The sequence below is a fragment of the Ursus americanus genome, chromosome 12 (assembly GCF_024610735.1).
Source record: "Ursus americanus isolate L20-20 chromosome 12, mUrsAme1.1.p, whole genome shotgun sequence".
In the NCBI taxonomy this organism is placed as follows: domain Eukaryota; kingdom Metazoa; phylum Chordata; class Mammalia; order Carnivora; family Ursidae; genus Ursus; species Ursus americanus.
In genome coordinates this window covers 65,089,342-65,102,117 of record NC_142138.1, presented here as the reverse complement: position 1 = coordinate 65,102,117, position 12,776 = coordinate 65,089,342, and the positions used below count along the sequence as shown (strand labels likewise).

Sequence of the window (12,776 nt, the reverse complement as noted above, 5' to 3'; positions counted from 1 at the left end):
CTTTCTATTTTGAATGACATAATAGCTGGAAAAAGTATTCTTGGCTGCATATTCTCATTTAGCACCCTGAATATATCATGCCATAGGTTATAGACCTCTTGTCCTGAGCTGCTTTCAGGAATTTCTCTTTGTCTCTGAAGATTGGTAAGTTTCACTATTACATGTTGGGGTGTTGACCTGTTGTTTGTTTGTTTGTTTTAATTTTTTATTTTGAGGGGGGTTCTCTGTGCCTCTGTGTGGATTTTGGTGCCTGTTTCCTTCCCCAGATTAGGGAAGTTCTCCACTATAATTTGCTCTAATATACCTTCTTCCCCTGTCTCTTTTCTCTTCTTCTCAAATCCTAATTATTCTAATATTCTTTTGCTTTATGGTGTCACTCATCCCTCAAATTCTCCCCTTGTGATCCAGTAATTGTTTATTTCTCTTTTTCTCAGCTTCTTTATTCTCCATCATTTCATCTTCTATATCACTAATTCTCTCTTCTGTCTCATTTATCCTAGTCGTTAGAGCCTCCAGTTTTTATTGTATCTCATTAATAGGCTTTTAATTCAACTTGGTTAGATTTTAGTTCTTTCATTTCTCCCGAAGAGATTCTCTAGTGTCTTTTATGCTTTTTTCAAGCCCAACTAGTATCTTTATAATCGTTATCCTGAACTCTAATTCCAACATCTTACTTATATTCATACTGATTAGGTCCCTGGCAGTTAGTACTGCCTCTTGTTCTCTTTTTTGAGGTGAGCTTTTCTGTCTTGTCATTCTGTCCAGAGAAGAATAGATGAATGAGAGAACAAAATATTAAATGGCAACAACAACCCCAGAGAAATATATACTAAAGAAATCAGAAGAGACCAGAAACCAGGAGGGAAAAAAGAGAGAGAAAATATAATCAGACAGGTGAGCAGAATATAAAAATACACTGGATTCTGAGTGTATTTTGGTCTGTTTTTTAGAAAACTAGATCCCAAAATTGTAAAGAAAGAAAAACTTATACAAAGAAAAACTTGTACAAAAATAAAATTAAATACAATGAAAGGATAGACTTGGATATTAAAAGATAAGAAAAACCAAAAGAGAAAAAAAACCACCAACAACAAAAAAAAGATATAAACAGACAGCTGAACAGAACATAGGAAAACACTGTCTCCTGAGTGTATTTTGATCAGTTTGTTATAAGAAACTACATCTCAAAATTGTAAAGAAATAAAAACTTATATATACAAAAATAAAATTAAATACATTGAAAGGATAGAATGTAACTGTGAAGATGAAAATTTAAAAAGATTTCAAAAAGGAGTTGATAAAATAAGAAATTGGTTGAAAAAGGAAAAAAAATAAAAATAATTAATTAAAGCTTAAAGACTAAAGAATCATGGGGGAAAAGCCATGAATTCTATGTGCTGTATTCCCCTGAGCGCTGGAATTCTGCAGTTCTCATGGATTGGTAAACTTGGTCTCAGCTGGATGTTCTTGCTAATTTTCTGGGGGAGGGATCTGTTGCATTGATTCTCAAGTATATTTGCTCCAGGCAGAATTGTACCACCCTTGCCAGGGGGCCAGGCTAAGTAATCTGCTCTGGTTTGCTCTATATGGCTTTTGCTCCCCCCACCTGCCGTGGCTTTCTGCTTTCTGCACAGCTTTAGAGGATCAGAATGATAATGGTGGCCTCCCAGTCTCTGGCCCTGGAGCCTAAACCCTCAGGGTTCCGCTCCTCAGTGAGCACTCAGAGAAAAGCAGTCAATCACTCCTGCCTCCCTAGTCTGGCTGCACTCTGTGCTCACCCAGTCTGTGGCTTGAGTGTTTTTATCTCAGGCACATGACCCCATTTTGAGTCTCCAAACTCTGCAGACGCCAGCAGCATGCCCTCTTGCTGCTCCTCCCGGGGGGAGGAAAGGGGGTCTCGCCAGTTCTGTTGCTTCTTGTTGGGCCCCTGCTCAGAGATCAGTCTCCTGACTGTGCCACAGTTCATGGTTTATGCAACCCAGACCTGAGAGCCCACTCCTGGGCTCACTCTTTGCAGCCGGCTTCCTTGCTCTGATTGCCTGGGAGCTCTGCTGCACTCAGGCATCCCGGTCTTCCTGTGACCCGAGGATCCTGAGACCACACTGTCCCAGCTAGGGTTCAGCTCCTGCGTAGCCACCTGAGGGATGTCCCTCACCGAGGCAGACTTCTGAAAGTTCCGATTTTGTGCTCCGCTGCTCTATCACTTGCTGGTGGCTGGCTGACAGAAGCTCCCTCCCCCCACGGTCTGTCTTCTCATATATTGCCTTGGATACACTTCTCCACACCTCCTACCTTGCAGAAAGTGGTCGCTTTTCTATTCATAGAGTTGCAGCTATTTTCTTAGCTCTCTGGTTGAGTTCGCAGGTGTTCAGAATGATTTGATAGCTACCTAGCTGAATTCCTGGGACCAGACGAAACTAAAGTCTCCTACTCCTCTGCCCTCTTGGACTCCCCGTCACCATTTTACTCTTTAATTCTATTAATTTGGCTACTTTCAATACCACATGTAAATGGAATCATACAATATTTCTCTTTTTGTGATTGGATTATTTCACTGAGCATAATTTCCTTAAGGATCCATCAGTATTGTTGCATATTGTAGAACTTTTTTTTTTCAAGCCTTAATAGTATCCCATCATATGTATATAGCAACTTTAATTTATATATTCTATTGATGGACGTCTGGGTTGTTTCTACATCATGGCTACCTTATTCTTTTTGTGATTTTTAGTTCCTCAAATGCTTTCTTTTACCTCTGGCTGTTTTCTCATGCATTGCGACTTGCTCAGAACACTTCTTCCTGCTGGGTGCACCACCTTTTGCAACAATTAAACTTCCTCCCATCTTTCAAGGTCACAGCCTATAGGTTACTTGCTCTGAGAAAGACTTCACAGACCAAGTGGCAGTAGCATGTGAACTGGGTCTTTGAAAGTGAGTGGGAATTGCATAAGCAAAAAATCAAAGGAAGGGAATTCTAAATACCAAGAACAGTGTGTGAGAAAGCTCAGCAATATAAAAGCACGACTTGTTTATGGAAAGCCAAACTGTGCAGTATAGCTAAAGTATAAGTTTTATGGAGGCATTTTGTGTTAGATGTCCTTCCTCTGGGTTTCCATGGAGCACTGATTTTCCTCTATCACAGACTTAACACATGACATTGTACCTGAGGGTTTTTTCATTTGATTTACCGATTATAAGTTCCTTGTAGCCTCCTTCATCATTGGTTACCCAATTCATAGTACATAGTAGTAGTACTTAATAAATATTTACTGAATGAATAGATGGATGGGGATGAGAGGGAGGAGTTTCCAGCTGCCTATAACTGGATGCCATTCATTTATTAAGTATTGTACTTCCTATGGGTCAGGAATCTTGCTGGCACTGAGCCACAATGACGAATAAAACCATGGTACACCTACTCAAAAAACTCATTGTCTAGGGGCACCTGGGTGGCTCAATCATTTGCAGGTCCAACCTTTGATTTCAGCTCAAGTCATGATCTCAGCATTGTGAAATCAAGCTCCACATTGGACTACACACTCAGTGGGGAGTCTGCTTGGGATTCTTTCTTTCCCTCTCCTTCTGCCTCTTCTCCCCTCCTCTCTCCTCTCTCTCTCTCAAATAAATAAATAAAGAAATAAATAAATGTTTTTAAATATTTATTTAAATTATTTATTTATTATTAATTATTTATTTAAATTATTTAAAATCTATTTAATAATTATTGTTAGCTAATGATGTACTGTATGGTGACTAACATCATACTAAAAAAATTAAATAAAAAAACTCATTGTCTAATGGGAAAAGAATAAATAGAGAAATAACTTCTGAAGTGCTAGAAATTATATATAAACATAGTATTAGGGACATCTGGAAAATACTTCTGAGAGAAAGTATAGTATTTGAGGTGGGATCTTAGAGATGAATGGAAACTATCCAGACAAAGCAACAAGAAAAAGGGAATTCTAGACCGTAAGAACCATTTGTGTATATGCATACAATTGTGTAAAAGCATAGCATCTTTACAGAAAGGTGAAAAGTTGAGTGTGGCTGGAGTGGTGGAATGTCAGCACTGAATGCCCTATAAGATCAATGAGCATTAGAGGTGTTTAAGTAAAGGATAGGAAGTGATATGATTGGATTTGATATTAGGAATATAATTTTAGTGATAGTAGGAAAGTACACTGAAATGGTGGTATTGGAGGTCCCATACTAGTTTGGAAACTTGCTGCAAAAAATCAAGTACGAGATCAATGAGAATATGAGGTAAGATAGGAATAGATAGAAGAGGCATCATTCAAGATAAATTTCTGATGGCTTGGTGACTGGTTGGATGTATGAGGTCAGTCAAAAAGAGAAAATGCAAATACCTCACTGACTAATTTGGGAAATGAGATGCTTGGTTGGTCATTAAATGAGATTAAGTGCAGAGGAGGCTTTCTTTTCCTAGGAGAAGAGAGACTTACTGAGTTTAAAATGTCTCCAGTACCATAACCAGGGGGAGATATCTAAAGGCAGTCGGACATATTAATCTGATGTTGAGAAGAAAGGTCATGCATTGAGATGTAAATTTTGGAGTCATCGGCATGTAAATGACAGTTTGAACCCCAGTAGTGAGGGAGATACTCAGATCTACTATATATAATAAAGGTGCTCAGTCCTGGCTGTGTATCACAATCACGTGTGATTTTTCACCAATATAAATGCCTGTGCCTCATCCCTAGAGAGTGTGATTCAATGGGTCAAGATGGGGGCCTGAGCTTTTTACAAAAAATTCAATGAGTAATTATTACGAGTAGGCAGAGTTGAGGACATCTCTTGTGTAAGCATAAAGGGAAAAACCCCTGAAATCTAATGACATTTAAGAATTCACAAAAGAGGAAGAACCAGTAAAGGAGACAGGAAAAAACTGTTCAGAGAAGGAAGAGGAAATCCAGGTGGAATATTATCCTGGAGCCCCGAGAATAATAGAATTCAAGACGCCAGTGATGCTCAGAAGGTTGTGACAATAATTCCTTCAGAGATCAGCTCACCTTTGAGCGTGCTGACAATCCTTTTAGGCCCAGAATAAAATCAATTTTCTACAACATCTAAAACTTCTTTTTAACATCTCAACTAGAAAAACCTCTTTTCTGAATTTCTTTGTTTATATGCCTCATTATTTTCCTATTTAATATGTCCTCATATTAAAGCTATTTGAGTATAACTCTTATTAAACTATTTTGGCTTCATAAGGTCTTTTTTATATATTTTGTCATTATTACCCTCTGCTCCAAACATGTTGCATATAAGAACCTCTCAGTAGGGGCGCCTGGGTGGCACAGCGGTTAAGCGTCTGCCTTTGGCTCAGGGCGTGATCCTGGCGTTCTGGGATCAAGCCCCACATCAGGCTCCTCCGCTATGAGCCTGCTTCTTCCTCTCCCACTCCCCCTGCTTGTGTTCCCTCTCTCGCTGGCTTTCTCTATCTCTGTTGAATAAATAAATAAAATCTTTAAAAAAAAAAAAAAAAAAAGAAGAACCTCTCAGTAAATATTTCTGAAATAGATGGTTGTTGCCCTGTCTTTAGGAGTTCACAATCTAGATGGGAAGGTAAGAACATGTGAAATAATGACTCAACCAGATACGTCAAAATATTAAGTACCTCAGATTTTTTTAACTTACAATTCTGATTTTTAAATCAACTACATTACCCCTGAAATCTATCCAACTGAAAAATCGCATTCGGCAAGGTAAAAATTGTTGCCAACTGGTATAAATGCATGGCAACATGTTTGCGATGCAGACATGTATATATGTAGTTAACAAACGTATAAAACGTGAATGTCCAATCTACTTGTTTTCTCCTTTCTTCTCATTATAGAGGATCAGGATCCTAATTTGGAAACAATGTTGAGTCTCCCATCAGCACTTACTACAACAGTAATTCCTATTTCGGAGACTGTTCCTCAAGGCAAAGTGAAAGGAAAAACAAAAGGCAAAGAAAAACCCAAAGAATCTCTTAAAGAGGAGGAACACCCAAAAGAAGAAGAGAAAAAGGTGCATGGACTTGCCGTAGATTCTTTTTGTTTTTGTTTTATTAAGCTTTTGTGAGTATTTTATTTTATTTTTATTTTTTTTAATTTTTTTTATTATATTATGTTAGTCACCATACAGCACATCCCTGGTTTCTGATGTAAAGTTCGATGATTCATTAGTTGCGTATAACACCCAGTGCACCATGCAACACGTGCCCTCCTTACTACCCGTCACCGGTCTATCCCATTCCCCTACCCCCCTCCCCTCTGAAGCCCTCAGATTGTTTCTCAGAGTCCATAGTCTCTCTTGCCGTAGATTCTTAAACCCTACTTCTACCTCAATTTCAACTTTTTAAAAATCATGAGTTACACCCACAGTGTTATTTCAGTACATGTCTGTTATCGTGCAGACGCATTAACATCCTTGAAGTTTCAGTTCTGAATGAACAAGAACAGATTTGCACACAGGAGTTGGATCCCTACACCAGGAGGCATATTGTCATACACAAACTGACTCAGGTCTTTCATCCTAAATTCAGAATGGAGAGTTCATCCTTTTTTCCACTCTGGGTCTTGGGTATTCTTTGCTTTTTGGTTGGTTAAGTTCCTACCATTCTCTAAATACTTTATTTAGTTTCATTAAATAAACACGAATTGAAAGAGGAGCGTCTCTAATTAAATAGTGGAAGCACTTCCATTGGGTAGATGTGAGCTTAAATATTGAAAATACAGATCAAAAGAATATAGACAAGAAGGAAACCACTGATGAAATCTTAAAAATTGGCTTGGACAGCTGTACAGTTTGTACAATGAACAAATTCTCAACTTAATAGAAGAAAAAAAAAACATGTTAGAAAGGGATCGGAGCTACTGATTTCAGACCTTGGCCCTTTAGTTATGGTGTTTGTATGTTACTTAGCCTCTGCAACATATTTACTTAGCTATACTAGATGGCTTTTCTCAAGCCAGGACACTTGACCCTTAATAAGTAAAAATTTCACAGAGTTGAGCAGAATAGCCCCAGATAATTCATTAATTTGACTGAAAGCAATTTGGTAGCAAACCAATAGTTCTTCCACAATTTTTAAAAAGTGGCAATAATAGAAGGGTGGGAGATAAGGGTGGTTTTAGTGTAATGATAAATTTGTCATGACAAGTTCATGTATTTGAGCATTATTGTTCGTTTTACAGAACTTCATAATTTTTTTCCTCTAAATTTTGCTTTGTGCTTTTAACTGATTTTTAGCTAACTATTCAGATTTTATTATTTGTTAGTAACAAAAGCAGAACAACCTAAATGATCAACAGTAGAAGACTAGTCAAAATAAACTACAAGTGCATCAACAGGGGATCCGTTGGAATGATTTTAGAGGCTAACAAAAGAGAGCCAACTGGAAAAACTGGGATGATTACCATTAGAAATTGGTTGTGAGTAACTAAATAGCTTTCATTCTGGAGTACAAGTAGCCAAACAAGGGATTCAGGCATAGTTAGCATAAAATTAACTAGGATTTTAAAGTAGACACACCCAAACTTCATTCATTTATAAATAATCTTTTCACGTCTTCTTTGTTTTTGCTTACTACAAAAGTAATGCATGCTTATTAGAGAAAAATAATGCCGCATTTCCTAACAGCATAACGTCTCGCATAACGTCTCTAACACCCAAAGTTTAAAAGATAGACCAAGTAGGTAGTGGGCACGTTGATCAGGCCTCACACCCACACTTGGCAAACAGAGGCATCTTCTGAGGCCTACTTCAAGCCCCAACGCCTCCATGATTGTTTCCTAATTTTTCTCATTAATTTTGATATCTTCATTTTTGGGGGAGAGATGCTAACTGTTTGGTACTCTAATTGTTTCACATGTCTGTGTGCCATTCTATGAGCAGAATATAAGTTGCACAAAGGTAGAGACCCATGTAACTTTATAGGCTCCCTTGCAGAGCCCACTAGTCCTGGGCAAGTCATATCGTAAGCACTCAGCAAGTGCTTGCTTAGTCACAATACATCCGTAGCTCATTTAGAAAATGACAGACAATTATTCATGTGTTTAATTATTTACAGGAAGAAGTAGAACCAGAACTTGTTTTACAAGAGACTCTTTATGTTCCTACCTTCCAAAATCTAAATGTGTCTTGCCCCAATGGACTCCTGGTGACCTTCATCAGGCAAGAGTTTACAGGTGAGAGTTAGCCAGCATGGGGGAGGGAGGGAGTGGAGCAAAAATTATATAGAAAACTGTTAAATCACCATTGAAAGTGTGTGTATTTTCCTACCAGTTAAACATGTTGATAATGAACAATAGGCTAATAATAATAATGACTGGCATTTTTTGAACCCCCAGCACTAAGTACATAATAGATATGAAAATATACAAGTATTGTAAACTAAGTTCCAATAATTCCATTTTACAAAATAAATTGAGGCTTCAGGAGGTTCATTAACTTTCCTAGGCCACTCAATTCCTAAGTGGCAGAGATTAAAGGTCATTCTTGGTCACCGATGGCAAAGCCAGTAATCTTAACAACTATTATGGGGTGGGACACTGTCTTCCTGGTTCTACAAAGAGCGACAGGTACAATAATTTGCTGGTATGATCAAATCAAAGGACAGTGAGCATAAAGTAAGTGGAGGCAAGTGCAGGTTAAGTGGTTGAAGGAAATCAGTCTTGTTCCCAGGTATTAAGATATAATTTTATAAAGTCTGTTATTTCTGTACATGGCCTCTAACTTATTATGTACAAGTAGGACTTCTTTAATTGACATGATGGGGCATCCACATTAGTGACTGAATTTGAATATCACTTCAGTGGAAGCCCACTGTTGCAGTAGAATTAGCAGATGCAACAGAGCAAGGACAGGCCTGGGACTTGAGTTCTGTATCTGGCCCTTTCAATTACTTACTATCTCCAGATGATGTTTCTTCATCTGATAAATGTTTTGTTGTATCAGTGGATCCTTTCATTCACAACCAAATATCCTCCTTATTATAATTCCCTTATACACACATATTTGAAAAGTGTATCTATAAAAAAAAGAGTATGCTTATTGAAAACTAATGCAATGTCATGTTTACTTGCTACCCAAATGAAAAGAAACTAAATGTTGCAGTTCATCTGGCTTGTCTCAATTTTGTTTTTCATTAAGCTTTATCAGTATTAAAAATATACCATGAACCCTTATTTCTATTTCCAAGGATTCCTAGTGGATAGGATGGGATTTCTGATGGGATTAACTGTGCAACAGCCAGTAAGGGTCTTCCAAAGTCAGATGTTATGAGTGTACTAAGAGGGATATTTCTAGATAAGAACCATATTTGTTGGTTTGCTTGTTTGCTTGATCCCAGCTTAATACCTGTTTCACTCATTTTTTTTAATTAGTTTCATTACCTAGTCTGATATTTTCATCCTTATGTCAGCGTAAACAATGTGGTTAATAATAACTCTGCTTGGAACACCTAATCTTTAAAAAAATCTTCCATATATTATGAATATCCTAATTCAAGTCAACATAAATACCAAAGCAGCAATGTTTTCATCAGGGTCAGCCTTGGGCAGAGGAAGGGAAGGTCACCCAGTGTAAGAAGAAAGAGCTTTCTTGGGTGACCTTGGACAGGTCATAACCCCTCTCCACCTGAATTTCTTCATTTATAAAATTGTATCATATACTAAACAGGGTGTCACAAGTATTAAGTGAGAACGTACTTTCTAATCTGGAGCATAGTATTCTGGTGTTAGGTTTGGGGGACGTTGTTTGTTTTTTGGTCAGGGTAGCAGCAGTTGTTTTTACAGCATGAAAAAATAGTTAAGCATAGAAACCAGTTCAAATCCAAGCCCTGCCACTTACTGACTGTGATCTTGGAGAAGCTATAACCCTTCCAAGCCTCTATTTCTTCATCTGAAACTCTGGAAAGTGAAAGTGTCTCTCTTAATGGGTTGAGGTGGGCTGAATAAAATACATATACAAAGCATTTAACATATATAAACATCTCAGTAAATGCTTATTATTTTATTATGACTAATACTTCTGTGACATAGAGGGTATCATGAAGGGCCCCCATTCCAAAATATTTTTTATCAACCTGATATAGTCCTTGAAATGCCATCATTACATGTTGATAAACCACTTTATAAGTTGAGAATGCCGGATTTCAAGTTGTACTACAAAGCTGTGATCACAAAGACAGCATGGTACTGGCACAAAAACAGACACATAGACCAATGGAACAGAATAGAGAGCCCAGAAATGGACCCTCAGCTCTTTGGGCAACTAATCCTTGATAAAGCAGGAAAAAACATCCAGTGGAAAAAAGACAGTCTCTTCAATAAATGGTGCTGGGAAAATTGGACAGCTGCATGCAAAAGAATGAAACTTGACCACTATGTCACACCATACACAAAGATAAACTCCAAATGGATGAAAGACCTCGATGTGTGACAGGAATCCATCAAAATCCTAGAAGAGAACATAGGCAGCAACCTCTACGACATCGGCCACAGCAACCTTTTTCATGACACATCTCCAAAGGCAAGAGAAACAAAAGAAAAAATGAAGTTGTGGGACTTCATCAAGATAAAAAGCTTCTGCACAGTCAAGGAAACAGTCAAAAAAACTAAGAGGCAGCCCACGGAATGGAAGAAGATATTTGCAAATGATGCCAGAGATAAAGGACTGGTATCCAAGATCTACAAAGAACTTTTCAAACTCAATACACAAGAAACAAATAAACAAATCACAAAATGGGCAGAAGATATGAATAGACACTTTTCCAATGAAGACATACAAATGGCTAACAGACACATGAAAAAATGTTCAAAATCATTAGCCATCAGGGAAATTCAAATCAAAACCACACTGAGATACCACCTTATGCCAGTTAGAATGGCAAAAATTGACAAGGCAAGAAACAACAATTGCTGGAGAGGATATGGAGAAAGGGGATCCCTCCTACATTGTTGGTGGGAATGCAAGTTGGTACAGCCACTCTGGAAAACAGTGTGGAGGTCCCTTAAAAAGTTAAAAATTGAGCTATCCTATGATCCAGCCATTGCACTACCGGGTATTTACCCAAAAGATACAGACATAGTGAAGAGAAGGGCCATATGCACCCCAATGTTCATAGCAGCAATGTCCACAACAGCTAAATCGTGGAGGGAGCCGAGATGCCCTTCAACAGATGACTGGATTAAGAAGCTGTGGTCCATATATACAATGGAATATTACTCAGCTATCAAAAAGAACGATTTCTCAACATTTGCTGCAACATGGACGGCACTGGAGGAGATAATGCTAAGTGAAATAAATCAAGCAGAGAAAGACAATTATCATATGGTTTCTCTCATCTATGGAACATAAGAATTAGGAAGATCGGTAGGAGAAGAAAGGGATAAAGAAAGGGAGGGTAATTCGAAGGGGGAATGAAACATGAGAGACTATGGACTATGAGAAACAAACTGAGGGCTTCAGAGGGGAGAGGGGTGGGGGAATGGGATAGGCCGGTGATGGGTAGTAAGGAGGGCACGTATTACATGGTGCACTGGGTGTTATACGCAACTAATGAATCATGGAACTTTACATCAAAAACCAGGGATGTACTGTATGGTGACTAACATAAGGTAATAAAAAAAAATATTATTATAATGAAAAAAAATAAGTTGAGAAAAGGAAAGTATTCAGTTAGCAAAAACTGAAGAGTTACTATATGCCAGAAACTCTCAATAATAATATTTTCTTTTGAAGCAATTTATTAGGTGATTTTCTCCTTGATCACCAGCTAAGAATAGAACCTTGAGGAAAATCTGGATTTGGTTAGAGATGAGGGGATTAGGTTAACTTTGAAAGATGATGAATGATTTAGGAAGGGCAAGCCTGAATAACTTCCCCTGGGGCTCCAGGCAACCAGGGGACTCCAGGAGAGCACTGTGCATGCAGGGGCAAGAGCTTACCCAAAGGAAAGAGAAAAGTACCAACAGGGAGAAAAGGGAACATCTAAGATAGCAAAACTGCTTCCTTCCTAATTTTGCCAGAATTCACTGGAAGAATGGGTTATACATGGAGAAGGTGCCTATTAAGTACTTGTAGATGACTGTATTTACTACACTTGACTATAAAAAGGTAGCAAAGCACCAGTGCTCTGGGCCATCTGTCATGATATGAAAACTGCCCCATTATTCAGATGTAGACAGAAGAATGAAAAAAATTAAGCAAAAAGATAAAATGCCAGCTACACAGCATTGCCCAGTTCACAGTAAGGCTTTCTTTCTTTTCTTTTTTTAAGACCAGAATGTTACAGATGAGGAACCCACTTGGGACATCATGGTCCGGCAGAGCTTCCCCCAGAAGGTGAAACACTATGAATTCTACAAAACCGTGATGCCACCAGTGGATCAGGAGGCATCAAGAGTTATCACCAAGCAAGGCACTGTCGTCAAATACATGTTGGATGGATCCACACAGGTAACAAAATGTTAGACAAATAATACTCCTTCCAGCTGTAAAGTAAAATACAAACAAGCTGTGGGTAAAGAACAGTGTTATGGCAGGCAAGAGGGATAACTCATTTGAAAATGGAGTGACACTTAAAATGACAAATGGAGAATAGTATAGTCTTCTGTGCAATACAGGATACAAACAAACTTATTCTATATATGATCCAAGACTGCAGACTAGCACAGTGTTTACCTCCTCCCCCTCTCAAGGCACCTTAGAATTATTTAAAAAATACTTTTAAATAATAAATTTGTGATAGTACTGGAAAACAA

General features: G+C 38.1%; 1 protein-coding gene across 1 annotated transcript in view; it reads left to right on the top strand.

The window, feature by feature from the left end:
* The window catches only part of SPAG17 (sperm associated antigen 17), a 212,056-nt gene that overhangs the window by 140,675 nt on the left and 58,605 nt on the right, over positions 1-12,776 (top strand). Inside the window, exons 26-28 of the mRNA XM_087866202.1 lie at positions 5,861-6,036; positions 8,081-8,198; positions 12,293-12,471. Coding sequence (XP_087722328.1) covers positions 5,861-6,036; positions 8,081-8,198; positions 12,293-12,471 — 473 coding nt within the window. The remainder of the gene's footprint in view (positions 1-5,860; positions 6,037-8,080; positions 8,199-12,292; positions 12,472-12,776) is intronic.